This window comes from Elaeis guineensis, chromosome 16 (assembly GCF_000442705.2).
Source record: "Elaeis guineensis isolate ETL-2024a chromosome 16, EG11, whole genome shotgun sequence".
NCBI lineage: Eukaryota > Viridiplantae > Streptophyta > Magnoliopsida > Arecales > Arecaceae > Elaeis > Elaeis guineensis.
In genome coordinates this window covers 25748890-25768627 of record NC_026008.2, presented here as the reverse complement: position 1 = coordinate 25768627, position 19738 = coordinate 25748890, and the positions used below count along the sequence as shown (strand labels likewise).

Genomic DNA, 19738 nt, shown 5'->3' with positions numbered 1-19738 from the left:
ATAATTGTAGGAGTTTTCAAGTGCTTAAATTGAAGAATTCATCAATGAAAAAAATTTTCTCAAATTTTCAAGCTAAAGCATTTCAAAGAATCCTTGACACGCTTGGTATGCAAACTTAGTCGACTAAGTCAGAAAGTTAATCGACTAAGTCTCAAAGAGCAGCAAAAGACAGAAGGTTGAATTTTTGAAGGTTGAGAACTTAGTCGACTAAGAAGATTTTAAGTCGACTCGGTGAGGGACTTAGCTGACTAAGAGAAAAGTTAGTCGACTAAGTGGACTATAATGGCTAATTTTTGAAAACTTCAGCTTTTTGCTCCAAATGCTTTTCAATGACTATTTTCTTCCTTCCAACAATTAGAACCTCTTCTTCAGCCATTCTTAAGTGTATTTAAAGGTAGAGAATCAATTGAAAGAGGAGGAAAGTAGATTTACAAAGAAAAATCTTCAAATTTGAGAGAAATATTGAATATCCAAGAGAAAAGAGAGAAATTTGAGTACAAATTTCAGTGGACTTTCAAGAGCAAACTTCTCCAACATCTCAAGCATCCTCTCCAACATCAAGAAAGAAAAAGTTCAAGCTTCAAAGATCAACCTTGCAATATCTTCATCAAGCTTAAAGAGTTTTCTTTTGTCTTTATAATTGTGTTGAAATTGTATACCTTATATTTTGTTTTTCTTTTAAGTTTCTTTAGAGGAAAAAAACTTGAAGTGAAGGTTGGTCCAAGTCTAAAGTTGGATGTTGCATTGGTTGGGTTAGTGAGCCAAGGTTAAAACCAACTGGATTAATAGTAAGCTCGAAAACTATCAGTGTAGGATTGTGATTGGTGAGTCCGAAAAAACCAACTAAATTTATTTGTAAGTCCTAGAAAACAAACACACTGTAGTCAAAGAATTATAGTGAAATTCTCAAGAAGAGCTTGGGGAGTAGACGTAGGAGTGGGTTGCTTCGAACCATTATAAATTTGTATATTTGTGTTGTGCTCTATTGTGTTTGGTTTACATATTTTTAATACTTGCTAGCTTAGTTTTTAGTCCATTGCTATATATTGTTCGCACCACAATCACTTAAGTTAGAAGCACATACTTGTTAGAGTTTTTAATTTGATTAAAATTTTTAAAATATCTAATTTGCCTCTCCTCTTGGGTAGCTATACCTGAGTAACAAATATATATAAGCTAATATTAAATTTAAATGAATACTTGATCAAATTGAATAAAAGTATATGATTTGAAAGAAAAAGGGAGGAACCAAGATAAATGAAGCTTATGGCATTAAAACTATTAAACTAAGAGAGAATTAAGTAAATCAAGCTTTCAAACACTAATTATAAAAAATAGGAGGAGAAAATATTATTTAAAAAATTATCTTAGAAACTTAATAGGATAAATCATTATTAATCTTAGAATAAAAATTATTGATAAATATTTAAACCTTGCTTGTTGTAATCAATTTAATGTATTTTGGAGAAAAATTATTTTTAAACTTAAAAAGAAAATTTGATGAACTTGTGTATTTTGTTTATTTTGATATACTTGAGCATTTATGTAGTTTTATCCATTTTTTATAATTGATTGTCATCTCTATTAATTTGCTCGAATTTGATTGTTATCAAAAAATAAATTTTATTTTTGAATGTAACAAGAGAAACCATTTTTGATTTATTTTAGAAATTTATTTTTATTTCTAAAATAAAATTTATTGATAAATATTTGTACTTTGATTTGTGCTATCATTTAACTTGTTCAATCATATTTGTACTATCATGTGCTATCATGGCTTGATCCTGTCTTTATTTTTAATAATTAATTGGTATCAAGCTAAATTTAAATCATATTCTTATGCTTTATCATAATTGATCATTTTTTTTTTGAATTTAAAACCTACTCTTCTCTAATCATTAAGTAGTATCAAAGTTTCATGAAAATCAAAATTAATCTAAAATTCAGTTCAAGTGATATCAAATTTTATTTTGAGGGAGTTATTATTGGTATCAAATTTTATTTTCTAAATAATTAATATAAATTTGATTATTTTCATAATTGGTATCAAAAAAATTTATCTTAAAAATTTTTCAAACTTGGTATTAATAGTATCATTCTTGCCTTATACTTTATTGAGTTATTTTTGATAAAATAATTAAATATTTTGTGTCAAATTTATTTTGCATTGATATATGTTTGATATGGTATCATTTGAGATAAATTAAAAAAAACTAGTGAACTTGAATAAATTGATACTGCTTCAAGAAAAAGAAAGAGTTTTTTTTAAAAAAAAGAAAAACATATCTTATAGCTAATTTTAATGCTCAAAATCCTTAAAAATTGAATAGCTCTATTTTTTTTTTTGAATTTTTAAAGCTCAAAGCTATTCCTTAACTAAGTTTAAGAAGCATTGCTTTTTGAATCTATATTTTTGAGAAAAAGAAAATGCACTATTGAAATTGTATTTTATGAAACCAATCAAGTTAATTTTGAATTCTAAATGAGGGAGAAAAGTACACAATTAGTTTCAAGATGAAATTAAAAAAAAATATGTTGCTTCATTGGTTTATTTTTAAGAAATGAATTTAAAAAATTTAAATGGTATTTTCATTTGATATCAAGAAAATCTTTCAAAAAAGATACTATTTTGTTTGATTTTCAAAATAATTGACATAAAACTATCTTCTTCTCAAGCATACTTTGCTCGATACCATACCCTGCTTTGATATATTTTTGATATGATATCATTCGAGATAAATTTACAAAAATGACATCCTTTAAGAATTTAAATGATCGATACTTTTTAAAGAAAGAAAGCAATGAAGTTTATCTTATGCTTATCCCTAATCATTGAAAAGTTTTAACTCTCTAAAATTCTTAAAACTCAAGCTCTTCCATAATTGAATTTGAGAATCTACTTAACGTATCCACCATTATTAAAAAAGGAAGAGATGTGCTTATAAATCTACATTGATTAAAAAAAAAGATAATACTTTTTGGATAGTTGCTATTTGAATTGAATTTTAAAATATTTGGTACCAAGAAGAGTTAAATTGATTATTTTCTATTTTAAATGGATTGTTTTTAAAGAAATAAGTTCAAACTTCTTACAATTTGTATCAAGTAGAATTTCTCAAGAATACTATTACAATTAGTATCCTAATTCTCATAATTGATATTAAATAGTTTATTCTTGCTTTAAATTCTATTGTTTTATCTTTTGGCAAAAAGAGAAGATTATGTTTGTCTCAAATTTGATTTTGTATAGCTGATATGATATCATTTGAGATAAGTTCAAAGAATTTCATATCTTTTCTAAACTTAATTGAGTGATATTTCTTAAGAAAAGGAAGATCTAAATTCAAACAAAAATCTCTCTATGATTTGTCATATATGATCCATTGATATCAATTCAAAATAATTTATCAAAATAATTTGATCTGAATTTAGTCAACTCATCTTTTGATCAAAAGCAAAATTGATTGATATCATAATTTTTTACAATTGGTATTGGACAACTTGTTATTGCTTTGAACTCTATCTATTTATCATTTGGCAAAATGAAAAGGATGCTTTGTCTCAAATTTATTTTGTATTATCCTATCTTTGACATTATTTCCTTGAGATAATTCCAAAGATTAATATCTTTATGCATCAAATTAAATATCTCTTATGATTTGCTTTGAATGATCTTTTCAAAATTCTTAGCATTGAAAAAGTTCTATCTCTTGGATCTTTAAAGTTCAAAGCATATGTCCAACTGTATTTACAACAATATATTTGCATTCTTATTTTTGAGAATGAAGAGAAGTGCTATCAAGCTTATATTGCTCAAAACTTAATTGACACAAAAACTAGCCAAGCTTGAATTAAATTTGATGCATATTTTTGACTCATTTCAAAAGGGGGAGGAAAGTTTCAAAATCTACATTATTTCAAATAAAGAAAAGTTAAATTTAAAAGGGGGAGAACTTAAGTTAAATTTGAATGTGTGTATATTTGAATTTGAATTGGTTTTGATGATTCATCTTAAATCATTTTCTTGAACTTTTTAATGCTGTCAAAAAGAGAGAGAGATGTTATATTGAGTATATGCTTATTGAATTTATGTTTGAATTAATTACATGCTCACATGCTTCATGTTTAAATTGAGTATATGAGAGAAAGATATGCTTAAGATGTAAAATGCTCATTTACTTGCTTGAAATATTTATATAAAATGAGTATGTCTAGATAAGTGCCATCTAGAATATCAGTATTGAATTTTGGTGTCAAAATTTATAATGAAAATACTTTGATAAATCTTATTGAAACATTCATGAAGTATATTCTTGTAAGTGCTTACTTATTTACTTCATGATTCATATTCATATTGATAAATTAGTTGAAGCACATTATACTTTATTATGCATATACTCAAAATTTTGTCATCATCAAAAAAGAAGATATTGTTGATCCTATAATTGATTTTAATGATTACAAAATATTGAGTGATTATGATACTAATTATGTATTCATGAGTAAATGTAGAATTTTCTAGGTACTTAAAATAAAAAAATTATTTGTAGAAGAAATCTTCTTGAAAGAATAATGATTAATAGTTAAATAAGACTCAAACAAGAAGTTTTTGAAAGTCTAAATTCTATGAAAGATCTTAGACATCAAGATGGAAGAAGCCCTCAAAAGTTGAAGTCAAAAAGCCACTTATGCAGAAAGTTTTCGTAGGCTATCATCCGAGTCAACTCAAATTTTATCTGAATCGAATTGAGCTAAAATAGTAAAAAAAAAATAGTTTTAGCATACAAAAATTTCAGCTGCCACACCTTTGAGTCGACTCATGGATTATCCGAGTCGACTCAAATGTAGAATGGTAGAAAAATAAATTTTTGGAACAAAAAAATGTATCGAACCGAGTGGATGCTCAAGTCAACTCGAGAAATTCAAGTCAAAGTTACCAAAAAAGACAGAGATGTATGTTTTTGGAAAATAAGCTTGAAGACCATTCAAGTCAACTTGAGCTCAATTCGAGTCGACTCGAGTTCCAACAGCTAGTTCTGTAGAAATTCAGATTTAATTTCTAACAGATAGTTTTTATCTCTAATGGCTAGTTCAGCTCTTTCAATGGCCAAAATTCCTTCTCCAGCCATTTCCAAGCTTATAAAAGGCAAAAGATTCAATTGGAAATAAAGTTTAGTGAATAAAAGAGAAAAAATCTTCAAACTAAGGGAGGTTCATTGAATATCATTGAGAAAGAAAAAAGAGAGGGATAGAGTACACAGAATTGAGGGCTTTCCAAAAATAATCTTCTCCAACATCTTCAACATCCTCTCAAGAATCAATTGAAGAGAAGTCAAGCTTCAAAAGATCAATCATTCAGCTCCTTCTCTGTGCTTCAAAAGAGTTTTCATTTTTTATTTTTTTTGTGCTGAAATTGTATACTTTGTATTTTGATTTCTTTACAAGTTCCTTTAAGAAAAAAAAACTTGGGGTAAAAGCCAGTCCAAGCCCATAATTGGATATTATAGGTTTTGATTGGTTGGTCCAAAAAATTAACTGGATTTAATTATGATCTTGAAAAATAATTATATAAGATTTTGGTTGGTAAGCTTGTAAAACCAACTGATTGATAGTGAGTCCGAAAAACTATCGGTGTAAGGTTGTAGTTGGTGATCCTAGAAATCAATTGAGTTTATTTGTGATTCTAGGTTAAAACAAACACACTATAGTCAGATGATTATAGTAGAATTTTTGAGGGATTCTTGAAGAGTGAATGTAGGTGCGGGGTTGCACCGAATTAACATAAATTTCTTAGTCTTTGTGGTATGCTTGCTCTATTTACTTCTCATATTTACCTTGCATCATTTTAATTTTAGCTTTACTTGCTTGTATCTTAATTTCACTATTGTATACATCATACACATCTCAAACACACAACTTAGCTTAAATTGAAGTACATTCTTGCTTAAAGTTTAATTTGGCTAAAATTTTTTTAAAAGAATCCAATTTACCCCCCCCCCACCCTCTCTTGGGTTGCTACCTCTGGGCAACAAGATGAGACTCAGACCACCAAGAAGGTCAGTTGCATGATTGCTTGTTGAGGTTCTTGTCCCAATATAATAGGTAAGGTTATTTCTCCTTCGATCAAGGTAGAATCTCTAGAGAACCCAATAAGGGGTGTATTGACTCTTTTCAGCTGGTCAGTTGGTAGTTTCATTCTTTGAAAAATATTATAAAATAAGATGTCAGCTGAGCTTCTATTATCAATAATAATTTTTTTTATATCATAATTTATTATTGTCATAGAGACGATGATAGTATCATTATGAGAAGTTTGAACTCCTCAAATGTGCTAATCAAAAAAAATAATTATATCACCAGTCTATTATCTCTTTGGCAATTGGTTCTCAGCCCGACCCTTTATCCTTACCCTCGGTGAATATCGAGATTTTGTTGATGTCATTGGTAGTTGGATGGTTCTTGCTCTCCTCCTTGGACTTGTGTTGAGGAGGCTGCTTGATCGTCTGATTTTTTTCGATCTCGAACATACTTTCTTAGGTATCCTCTCCAGATTAGGGTCTCATTCTCATCCTTCAGCTGATGGCAGCTTTTGATTCATGGCTGACATCACAATAAAATCGATAATACTTCCTCTAGTTTCATCTTGTTGTTAGGGCTTTCATCAGTTCTGATCGATGAAGATATTTCTCTCTCTCGATCTCCATGAGAATCTAGGACCAAGGTGCAACCAAGGGGTATAGGTGTTGAACTGACGAGACAGACTCTTCAGCCTCAAGTTCTTCTACTAATGGGAGGGCCCAGCCTCACCACGGGTTCCCGAGACTCCTCTTGAGGGTGCTTCTTTTTTCCCCCTTTACCTCCTTCAAATTGTCTGATGGACAACCACTACTTTCTCGACCTGTACATACTTTCAAGCACAAGTGAGGAGGTCGGCATAGTCCTTCTGGAAGTTCTTGTCAAGGGAGAGGAGAAGGTGATTGTCTTGGAGCCCCCACTTGAGAGCCAACATCGCAACCACTTCATTGAGTTTATGGACTTCCAGTATGGCCACATTGAAGCATGCCACGTAATCACATGGTGACTCCTACTCTTTTTGTGAGATCAAAAAGAGGTTGTCAGAGTTCATCGATCAAAGTCGATTGCTGTCAAAGTGTGTGATGAATTATCTTTCAAGTTGTTCATAGAAATGAATGGTCCCCCATTAGAGGTTGGAGTACCACACTCATGCTGACTTCTTAAGCGTAACTTGGGAAGACAAGATAGAGAAGGGCATCTCAAGCTCTTGGAGCATTAGGAGCATCTTGTAACCCTCGAGGTGGTCTAATAGATCTAAGGAGCCATCATATGGTCCCACCTATGGCATTTTGAATCAAGGAGGGATGGGTTCCCTCAATATCTTTCAGGAGAAAGGTAGATGCAAATTGAAGCTGAGGCAGTCATCATGCTTTCAATCTCCCTCCAAGAACATCTTGAGTCTTCACTTGATCTCTTGGATCTTCTGCTTGAGACCATCCTTGTATCAAGACCCGTTAGGGCATGAGAAATACCCCAGACTCGAGCCTCCTCCCGAAGACTTACTGGTTTGCCATCATTGATCCATTCTCCTCGGGCTCTATCGAGGCAATGGGAATTGGCAATTGGTCTATTCAGAATGACGAGAACATCATGGGATCCTCCCTAAGCTCCTAAGGATAGGATTGGCAGCTATGCTATGATGGAGCAGCTTGGCAAGTTGGCTCCTACTGGCTTTGCTTCTTCGCAACTTGTTGAAGCCGCTGCATAGTGGTGGTCCATGCTTGAACCTGCTAGATCAAGACATCAAACTACTGTAGATTTATTGGTACTGTAGGTTGAATCAGATCTAGTACCAAGGGCTTTGCATTCTACTAGCTCCATCAAAACTAGTGGCGGGAAGCGGTGAGGTGTTCTACATCTACATTCTCACCATTTCTTTCTTTTTTTCTAAAAGTAGATGATTGGGTCCTTTCTCTAGCTCCAATCTATTGCTATAAATCTCTAGACTGACGTCGATTTCTCACTGATGTGGAGCTCGGATCTAGGTTGAGGATGCTATCTCCTTCAAGAACCTACAATGAAAGTCCACGCTTGTCGAAGATGCTCCAATGGAGAACCCTCTGATGTTTAAGTTAGTTGAAGCTTGAGAATAAAAAGAGAGAGAGAGAGATGGGAGAGCAAGAGAGTGCAGGCATTGTTCGTCTTTTGCTGGCTTACCTAAGGGTCTCCATATTGTTTCTTTATATAGAGTTGGAGTTGTAGGCTATTACATCTGAATCTAGTAGACCATTATGCCTTAATCTGGTAAGCTGTTAGGTCCTAATCTAGCAGGCCGTTAGGATAGAGAATTTACCCTCTATCCTAGGAATCGTGATTGTTAGTCATTGACATTAGTCATGGGCATTATTCGTAGATTCTGTCTATATTCTAGAAGTCATAGAAGATTGTGCAATATTATGGGAGATTTCATTGAGCCGACCTCATCATTGAGTGGGTTGATAGCTTGAGTTCAATGGAATATTGGGGTGCTGCTTCGGTAGGAATTTGAGGTTGGTTAAGTGTGTGTGAGATTGCAAGTAATAGGGTGGTGGTTATCCAATCTCTGGATCAATTTGTGATGAGTTGGAGACTTGGAGTCGGCATTCATTAAATTGACTTTTCATCTGATGAGGAAATTAGTTGTCATCCAAAGTAGTAGACTTATTGTTTCTCCATGGGCTGGAGCTATACTAGGTCCAAGTCACCTTGTCCTAGGTCAAAGTGTTGTAGTTGGTAAAAAATGACTCACATCCCAATAGATATCTTAAAATTAAATTCTAATAGTTGGAGAGTGGTGAGGATATTTTTCAAAGGGTTGCTTCTAAATTACAACTTAAAATTACAACTAGAGTAGCAACTGATGTGGGGGATATTTTGATTGACTTCGATATAGTTTAAAATAGACTAGCTCCATATAACAGACCGTTTCATCTTGGACACAAACGACGTGAAATACGATAGCAATAGTTCATGATAGCTAGTGGCAGTTACACTCACAATCGTTATCGCAAGAATAAGTTGCTCGAAATCACTGTATTTGACTAACCATATGTAGGGCACTTAAGCCATGATCTAGCCATTGCGTGGAACTATTGCATGTGCCACTCGTCATGGAAATAGCCACCGCTCATTGTGAAAACAACCACCGACTTTTCTCTATAAATAGAGGGAGGTAAGGGATCTTTAAGTAAGCTTCTCAAGCTCTCTTGAGAGCTCTCATTCTCTACTCTTCATTTTTTTTTTTTTTCTTCCGCTCTGAATTGTGACTAATTTGAATATTAGAAAGGTTTTGCTGAAAAATTTATGTAAAAAAATTTTTTTTGTAGGTTCAACCATCAACATAGAAGCTTCGACAGCCTCATCAGCTTCAATTCACTTTGACTCTATGGATCTTAGCCTTGATTCAGCTGCAACACTAGCCAATTTTACTCATAGCACTGAGTAGTAGATTTGGATACTTGCAATTTATCCCAGCATTATTACTTGCAGGTTGGGTGGTGTTGGGTTGTTTTTTAAATATACCAAATTTATTAAATCAAATTAGAATAAATAAATTTATAACAATTTAAAAATAAAATATAAAAAAAAATAAACGTTTTAGCCAGAGCCATTCATAAAGTAAATTCAATACGGTCAGCCATACGTCGCCATTCAGCCTGCGCTGCTGTTAGCCTCGACGTTAGTTGGGGTTGCTTCGGTTAAGCAATTTTTTTTTTTTTTTTACTCACGACGCACCCTTGCATCTGGCGCTTCTACCCTCCAATCCTCCTCTCCCTCCCCGTTGTCCGAACTCCAGGGTTAAGAAGACGGCGGAGATCCAAATCCCCCATCAACTGTATCCTCTCTCAATATATAATTTGACCCAGAATCACGCAAAGTCGTCGTCTTTATTGTTCTTTTCCTATTTGTATTCGGACTCTTTGAAATCGCGGCTTCTGTCCCCGGGACCCTCGAGATTTCTTTGTGGGTTTTTCCGACCATGGCAACGAGGAATCGGACGCCGCTTTATAGAAAATACCGCGAAGCCCTCCGGGGCGTTCGGGTCCCGTCGCCGTCGTTGTCCTCCGGCGGCGGGCCGGTCATCGAGCTAGTCAGCGCTTCGTTTCTGCGGTCCGACCGGTCTTACGCTCCTCTCAGCACAGAAGACCCTGGGAGTTCAAGGTATAGCCTCTATATGTCTTTTTTTCCTCTCTCTTTTATTAATTTGAACGATTTCTTGTTTATGTGCGGAAACCCTAATTTAGAGTTACTGAATTCGTTACGGCTTAGTGCTTCTCCCCCTATCTTTATAAATAAAAAACGAGATCTTGGATATCTGATTGGTGTTTTTTTTTCAAGAAATTGTGAGTTTATTAAAAATTGACCTTTTCTTTTGTTTTTTGGTGGGGAATTCTAGATTTTTCCCCCCCAAAGTATTGGAGGTCATAAATAGTGTGTTTAGTTTGTTTGAAGGATTGATAAAATTTCTGTTGCATGGTTTTTGCTTCCAATATTTTAGAACACCTCGTGGTGTTCTGTCAGTTTTGTAATAATTAAGTTGGCCAAAAGTTTAATAGGGTCGTTATGACTCCTCACAAGGTCATGAGTTGGAAAAATTTTGAAGTGCAACTGATGGTGAGTAGGGTATTAGAAGGTTTCTGCGGAAAATCCGAACTGTTTTCCTTGAAGTTTACCGGAACTCTGAGGGGATCTGTTTCAGATTTAAATTTCAGCTTGCTTTATTTATTTATTTATTTATTTATTTATTTGTGTGAGGAACTCTATATATGTCTGAAAAGGTCTCAGGAAAATGGACTATAAGAGCTTCTTCTTTGGAGTAAATGAACTTTACGTCCTCATATGGATGCATAATTACAACCATGAAGTGGCATTTCATATGGTATTCCTTCAAAAGCTTTTTCTCCTGAAAGGAGTCCCATAATTAAAAGAAATTAAACAAAAGACAAATCCAAATTCATTGTGGAATCAATTTTGCTGCCTCTAGGTTAATCTTAATTATCCATACAATAAATCCATAAGTTGTTGGATAAAATCCACTGAGTTCAAAATGCTGAGAGAATGACTGTAAATATAGAAACTATGAGAGAATGGCTGTAAATATAGAAACTATCTAGTTTGTGCAACTGTACTTTAGAGTTGGTTTTACATACTGGATAGTTTATTCATGCTATTTGTATTTGAAACTTGAGGTAAGTGACTTTAAAATAGTTGCATTTTTTGGTGTCACTAGTGATGTTTATTTGGCTGTGCATAGTGGAGTATGGCCCAAGGTTTTCAATCCTGGTCGAACGGAGAGCATCTTAGTCATCCCATTTTGTGACTGGGATGGGGTCGGGACTCTGAAATCGATCTATATAGGAAATGAAGAAGAAAAAGGAAAGAAAGAAAGGAAAATGAAAAAAGAAAAAAGTGAAAGGAAAGAAGAAGTAGAAAAATGAAAGAAAGAAGGGAAGGGAGAAGAAAAAAGGAAGGAAAGAAGAAAAAAAGAAAGAGAAAGAAGAAGAAAAGGAAAAAAGAAAGAAATGAAGGGATGACAAAAAGAAAGAAAAAAAAGGAAAGAAAGGAAGGTATAAGAAAATGAAAGAAAAAAGGAATAAAAAAACAGAAAGAAACGAAGAAAGAAAGGGATAGAGATAGAGGATATTTATTGGGATGTATGACCAAGACGGCTGTCGAGATGAGATGGGACAGCGGGACGTCCTATTCTATGGAGATAACAGGATACCTTCATCTTACAGGATTTAAAACCTTGGTATGGCCACTCAAAAGATACATCTAAATTAGCTTTCACTCAACCTATTGCATAGAAGGGTATACTTAGGATGTAAAAAAGTGCAGGTTATCTAAGTTGCCTTTTTCATTATTTGAAACATACCCTCAAAAGGGCGGCATAGCAGAAATATCATAAATTGCATTGGTAGCTTATAGATTAGGATTTTGCATACCATCCTTTCTGATAGATTTTAAAAAATCAATATTTCTTTCTTCCCCATGGTTGAATCTGCTATCTCAAGAATATTTTGTTGGAGAGTATTATGGCCATATCATTTACTTGTATTCAAATTTCATATTTACTAGCAAGTAACCTGTGCTATGCAGCGAGCTCTACTTAAATGATGATAAAAAATAATTAATAAAACATAAAAATAATAATAAATTAATATTTTCTTTCGGAACATACATTTTTTTCTCTAAAAAATTATCTTGGTCACCTGAGAGAGATCGGAAGAGAGGGCTGACGCCGGTGATGATGAGGAGGAAGGCGATGGTGGAGACCGACAGGAGATGGTGTCGAGGAGAGTAAGGTGAAGAGTCCGGAGCCTCCCACCTGTTTGAGACTCCTGAGAACGGAAAAAACAGAGGAAAAATTAGAGGAAAACATAGGAAAAATCAATGAAAGGAAAGGTGGAAAAATTAAAAGGGAAGGCCTTTTTCCACATAGATTGTTCAATTTTTTTTTCTTCTTTTTCTTTTCATTTGTTTCTCTTTTCTGGATATTTGTGGGAAGGAAAGCACCTGAGAGAGATCGGAAGGGAGGGCCGATGTTGGTGACGATGGGGAGGAAGGTGACAGCGGAGACCGGTGGGAGGTGGCATCGAGGAGAGTGGGATGAAGAGTCCAAAACCTCCCATCTGATTGAGACTCCTGAGAACTGAAAAATAGAGAAAAAAATCAGAGGAAAACATAGGAAAAATCAACAAAAACAAAGGAAAGGTGGAAAAATTAAAAGGGAAGACCCATTCCCGCATAGATTGTTCAATTTTTTTTCTTTTCCCTTCTTTTTCTTTTCATTTGTTTCTCTTTTTTGGAGATTTGTGGGAAAGAAAGCACCTAAGGGAGATCGAAAAGAGGGCCAATGCTAGTGACGTTGGGGAGGAAGGTGACAGCGGAGTCTGGCGGGAGGTGGCAGTGGGGAGAGTGGGGAGTAGGTGGGCGTCCGCAAGGCTGGAGAAGGTTCGAAGCAAAAAAGTCCGAAGGGCTTGGGAAGGTTCTTATGAAGAAAAAACTATCGGAAAGAGTCCAGACTCGACACATGGCGTGTTGGGAGGCCATTGTGCTTCCCCTTTAATGTATTTGTATAGATTTTCATGCCTTTTTGCCAAAGGATTTGGTTTGAATGCCCTAACTGTACAAATGTTCAAGAGGGCCAAGTTTTTAAATTTTAAATATCTGATGCCAAGATTACCATCATTCACTGACTTATGATTTACTAATAATCTACTAAATGATATTACAAATTTACAATATAATAACTTTCAAAGTAACTTCACCACTGTTTTATGACATTGGAGATATCATGATATGTAGTACATTCAGTGTTAGGGAACTAGAATTGATAACTGTGAGATGTTTTCCCACTGAAGTTGACCTCGGTTTTGAAGAAATGATTGTATCTTGTCCCTTTTGATTAGGTTTCAACAAATCACCAGTCAAAAGCCTCTCAATCCCCTTGAAAAATTGATTATCGTTTTTTTTCCATATTATATGGCTATTAGGTAAGTTTGGTGTTACCTAGCACTTTAAGATCTATGTTTTGGTTGTCTGGAAACTTGGGCACTTGCATACTATATGATGCTTATTGACACTTCAAAATCAGCAAACCATAATTCAGCATGGTTAGACTTGCTCAAAAACCGAGCAGCCCACCTGAGACCAGCACATTTTAGATGGGCCTAGGCCTGAATTTTTAGCTTGGTGGGCTAGAAATTTGAGCTTGTCCTTTAAATGGGCGGGGCTTGAGTTTGCATTGACCCGTCTCAAGCGTTGTTATTAATATATATATATATATATATATATATATATATATATATCTGTGTGTGTGTGTGTGTGTTTGCGTGCGTGTGTGTGCGTGTGTGATATCTCCTAAATACCCTTAGAGTGTTACAAAATTACACCCCCAACCTAAACCTTAAATCCCTAATTTTGTCACCTCCTCACCTCACCATGCCTCCATGCCTCATCGTGCCTCTCGTCCACCATGTCATCCACTCCCCCTCTCGTCCACCATGTCATCCACTCCCCCTTTCGCCGCTGTAGCAATCCAAAAAGCCCTAGGCCTAGCCCGACATCTGAAGGAACCGAGCTTAAGCCACATTGTTCCCTCCCTCTCTTGCCATCATGACAATCTGAAAAGCCTCAGGCCTGGTCCGATGTCCGAAGCTATCGGGCTCGGGCCTGGGAAGTAAGCCTAAAGCCCGAGCCGGGCCAGGCTCAGGCCAGGCTTATTTTTGTTATGTATGGGGTTGAGCCTGGCCTGCTCGATAAGCAGGTCTAAATCATTGTTACTGTCAACATTTGGCACTTATATATAGAGGCTTTTAAGTCTAATATAATATATGGCAAAGGTTGTATCAGTTGTATCAACTTATAAAGCAATTTGTCCAACAAATTATTCATGGTATAACAAATTATTCATGATATACATACATCTGTTTGTATATAAACATATCTATATAATATCGATGCATTCCCATTTCTGATAGTTTAAGAGATTGCATGTTTGACTCTTCCTTGCTTTTGGACACTTGACCTCTGTGTCATGTATCTAGGTAATATTGTGTAAGTTACTTGATGGCTTGAAACTGCATCAAGGTAGACCACCAAGAACCCTTGATCTTCACATGATTTATTGGTCAATTTTAAGTGGCAAATGATAAGGTTATATGCCTTTTGAGTGGACAACAGCAAGAGCAATTTGAATCATACTGAGACTTTTCAGCCTAGTCATGGTTATAGATGAGTAGATTATAAAAGCAAAAGGAAGAACAAGTGAGAGTTTACCCTGACATGTGCAACGTAAGTCTTCTACAAGACAATGCAAATAGTTAATTCTCCATCTCATTGTTTATTCTGATACTCATGAACAACTAAAATCTAAGTTGGAGTTTGTCAAGTGGTCCTTTTATAGTAATTAAATTCCCCAAAAACCAAGGGTTTCTAATATGTACTGGTTGTTATACTGGGAGGGTGTCATATTAACATTGTTTTGCTAGCTGATACATTGTAAACTGGATTTGAGCATACAGTAAAGAAACATAAAACAAGACCTAAACATACCAGAAAATGAAGAAATATAAGTAAAAAAGAATTGCAGACCTACTTGCAAGCAAGATTCAGGTATCGGTGCCGACGGGCATGCTGGTCACCTGCTGACTTGGTACATGCCATGCCATGCTGGTCCACACTTCATGCCATGCTGAAACCAAAAACACTTAAAGTAATCTTCAATTAAAACTTAAAAGAAAGAGTTAAAAACCTCTGTGCCAGGTGCTAGTACGAGCCTAGAATGATATGTACCAGCTGGGCATCGATTGGCCTAGCCTGTACTTGGGGCCAATGATTGCAAGTGATGGGATTTTTCTTGCGGGGTAACAAGATGACTGTATTGCTGCATCCAAGTGAAACAAGTCCAACACCCATGTCCTCTTACAAGCAAAGGATCCCAATAGCCTTATAATAAATTCATTGGTTATGTTGATCATAGACGAGTGCAATAAAGCTCTGATAGCTAGCTGAATAATTCATAAAAGAGTCTTTCGAGTGGTTAGTTTATCAGGTTTCATAATTCAATGACAAGGTTGGATTCTCTCCTACGAAGGAGATGACAGGTTCATTGGGTGTACGGAGAAAACCTTTACTGAAAGCATCATCTTTCACATCTAGAAATTTGTCATCTTCTCTAACAAACATACGTCAGGTTATATATGCACATATTAAAGAATGTTTGCATCATGGTTATAGTTTACCTTCCATTTCACTATTATGCCATTGCTCACCTGGGAACTTCTGTCAATACAGTTTAAGATTAATTCTAGATAATGTAGAACCAATCAAAGTCAAGGAACTTATTTATCCTTTTATTCCTTTTGAGTCATGTAGCACATTGTCCACTGTAAGATAATAAAACTTTGATAAGGACTCTCTGCTTCAAAGCTGGAACAGAATCAGATTCTTTGATGTGGCCTCATGTTGCCTCCACTAATTTCTTGATATAATGTTTTTTTTTCTTTTTCTTTTTCTGCTGCTGCAGTAGAGGAGCTCTTACGGTTGGTTTACCTCCAGCTTGGGTGGATGTATCTGAAGAAATAACTGCGAATATGCAACGTGCTCGGACAAAAATGTCAGAGTTAGCTAAGGCTCATGCCAAAGCTTTGATGCCTTCTTTTGGTGATGGTCATGAGGACCAACATGCAATCGAAGTTCTTACTATAGAGATTACTGATTTGTTGAGGAAGTCTGAGAAGAGATTACAAAAGCTTTCTTCTAGTGATCCTTCTGAAGATTCAAATGTTCGGAAAAATGTTCAGGTATAATGAGAGTTATCTGTACAGTTTATTTTTTTTCCGCACATTCACATTAATTGCTTCAGCATTTGGTTAATCCTTCACATTTTCTTTTAATGTCTATTTGCAATGCCAAGATCTTCTCTCTTACATGGCATTGCATAAAATTGCGAAGTGGTTTGGTCCATACAACTGGCAGTATTGTATCATTTCTAAACCCAAGGTTTGCCGTACTCATCAGTACCATACCAGGCGAATTGCACCGGTATCGAACTGGTATGCAGTCTCATACCGTACCTCATACCGTGTTGCATATAGATGTTGTAATAGGATGATACCGGTATGGGGTTTGGTACCAAGATAGTGAATCTTGACTAAACTATTGATGAATATTTCTTTGATTGGACCTAGTGTCTTCTTATCAGCTCTCTTTGGTGGATAGTCATGACAATTGTGTGTTTCTCCTGTAGCGTTCACTTGCAACTGATCTTCAGGGTCTTTCAATGGAGTTTCGGAAGAAACAATCATCTTACTTGAAGCACCTTCGACAGCAGAAAGAGGTCTGCTGAACTTTCAACAATACGCTCCATCTTCTGCTTCTTTAGCATCATCAGTTTCTTCAAACCTTTATCTAATTTTTGTAGGGCCAAGATGGTGTTGACTTGGAGATAAACATAAATGGAACTAGATCCAATTTGGAGGAGGATGACTTTGTTGATATGGTATGTTGTTCTCTTTCTAACATGCATAATTTGCCTATACTGGCATGATTTTTTAAAGCTGAATGCTAGTCTGAAAATCTGAATCAAACTTCACTTAACAATTTTTTTAAGAAAAACCAAACACAGGCATGTGTTGCAAAGAAGATGGCTCTTTCACTGGCTCCACAGTGAAACTATTCCAACACAATTTGGTTTATGGAGTTAAGATCAGGCCTGATATGTTTATTGATTTTTGGGTCTCGCAAAGTCAGTCAACTGGGTGCTGGTCAGATTTTGGCTGACTTGGATCAACAATATTTACTTCACATATGCGCACCTTACCTGGAGTTTCTCATCCAAAATTGTCATCTGAACGTTTCTGCATGTGCAGATCTTGTTTAAATCTTGGATCAAAATGACAGTTGAAATCAAGGTTGAGTTCAAGTGGTTTCCTGGTCTTATTGACCAATTGGCATTCCTATGCACGTGCAAACTTGTCTCAAACTCCTGAGCTATATTTTTATGAGTCTTTCACTTTTGTATGCACTTCCCAGTAACCTTTTACCTGCACATTTGATAGTTTGACTAGGAACTTGGTAAACCTGATGTCTCTGCATCTTACAGAAGGTTGCTTGAACAGACCAATGCATAAGTGCAAACAAGTTCTTTTTAAATTATTTTTGGACGCTGGCAGTCATTTTCAAATTGAATTCTATCTTTTTTTCTTCAGGGTTTTGATGATCTTCAGATGTCAAAGCTGAAAAGAAGTGAGGTCTTCACGAGAGAAAGGGAGAGGGAAATTGTACAGGTAGGGCATTTCATGATCTTGACGCTGGTTGAAAATTTGTTTGATTACTGAACAATAAAAGGATTACCTTTGAGTATCCATGGCTTTTAACTTGGATTCTATTTTTAGGTTGTAGAATCCGTTAATGAGCTTGCTCAGATTATGAAGGATCTCTCGGTCCTTGTGATTGATCAGGTACGAGTGTCATCTTTTTGGAGAATGACTGACCACCTGTTTGTTTAAAGTGGCTAGATTCTGAAGTATTTTTTTGTGAACCAGGGAACTATCATTGACCGGATAGACTATAATATACAGAATGTTGCAACCTCAGTAGAAGAGGGCTATAAACAGTTGGGAAAGGTTCTCTCTCTCTCTCTCTCTCTCTCTCTCTTCCCTTTCTCTCTCATTTTTCACAAAGTTGCTGAGGGGGTATGATAGTCCAATGATGCTGTACTACCTGCCCCTTAGGGCCCTTAGCTCCAGAGTTCATCTGCAACCTGGAGCTCCTGGGATTTTAGGTAACTTAAAAATGGAGAAAGAGAAAACATTTACTATCCTCTAATCAATCTGTTATCCTACTCCGCAATGAATTTTCCAAATGATAATCATGTGCAAGAATTTAGAATGAAGGCAACATTTTCCTTTTAGACTCAGACAAATCATCACTCGAGCCTTGTAGGTTGACTACTCATGGGGCTGCTGGTTCCTACTACTATGGGATATATGGGACATCTGTCTTTATTATTGCCTTTGATTATTTCCATGCTGTGTTTCTTGGATTCTTGACCTTGTTAAAATTCTGTCCTTGGATAACCACTCAGACATGTTTAAGAGTACTGATATTAACAGAAAAGTTTCTGGGTTCTTTTGATAAAATGGAAACCTTTTAGGAAATGCTTACAAGATCCTACAGACTGTATCCTAGTACATTCTCTTATACTTTTGTTACCCCTAAGCTGCTAGGTGGTTAACAAGTTAACAACTTTGAAACATGGAACATACTTATTAGGTAATGATGATTTAGATGCAGGCATGGCTGAAGTTGGTTAAGGATATATATGCGTGTGTGTGTGTGTGTGTGTTGTAAGATTTCTGTTTGATGGATTGAATATTGTTTTCTTAATATGTATAAATATGAAGTACGGGATAAATAATATATTATATATTATGTCCTGTGCCTACTTTGTATGTTATTTTGGACAAAACTTATCATCATTTATATTTTATATCATATTAACTATGAAATTTATGTTTCCAAATGCAGAGTTGGAAACCCTGGTATGTATAATTAAGTATTACGGAATGTGGCTAGTTCTAAATCTGATACCGTTCAGTTTTGTGTCCAATCTGCAGGCAGAGCGAACACAGCGGAAAGGTGGGATGGTGATGTGTGCTACAGTCCTTGTCATACTCTGCTTTATTCTGCTAGTACTTCTGGTTCTCAAGGAAATATTCTTGTGATCTAGTGATCATGCCAATTCAAATGGCATCTCGGTGAAGTATGCCGGCATGCCTTCCCCCCACCAACATTTTGCTGTGCTTGTTCAGTTGAGTGCATATATTTCTCAGTTTACACAGCCCCGATTCCTCTCATGGAGTAGTGGTTCACAGAATCTGGGTGGCACCCATGTTACACGGAAAGAGGGTTTACTGTTCTTTGGTGGTGTGACAGGGCTGCATGCACCTGTTGGTAAATGAATTGCAAGATAGCTTTGGGTTAGCTAATATTAAACAGCTTGCTCCAATTTTGAAGATTCTTCATATAAACAGAAAGAATACTTTGTAACAAATCCCTATCATGTTGTAATACATCATCATTACTTGCCACAGAAAATGCTTGTCCTAGTGTATTTTGTTCCTCTTGGAAATATATCAAACCAGACATTGGGCTTGGTGGGAGCAGATTACATTCA

At 35.4% G+C, this 19738-nt stretch overlaps 1 protein-coding gene across 1 annotated transcript; it reads left to right on the top strand.

Annotated features, from left to right (window-relative positions):
- The first annotated feature begins 9864 nt into the window (after positions 1 to 9864).
- LOC105059275 (tlg2p-like protein a) lies at positions 9865 to 19738 on the top strand. Its single transcript, XM_010942517.4, has 8 exons — positions 9865 to 10215; positions 16085 to 16361; positions 16808 to 16897; positions 16982 to 17059; positions 17769 to 17846; positions 17955 to 18020; positions 18105 to 18185; positions 19179 to 19738. The coding sequence occupies exons 1-8, from the start codon at positions 10034 to 10036 to the stop codon at positions 19284 to 19286; spliced, it is 960 nt and encodes a 319-aa protein (XP_010940819.1). The 5' UTR covers positions 9865 to 10033; the 3' UTR covers positions 19287 to 19738.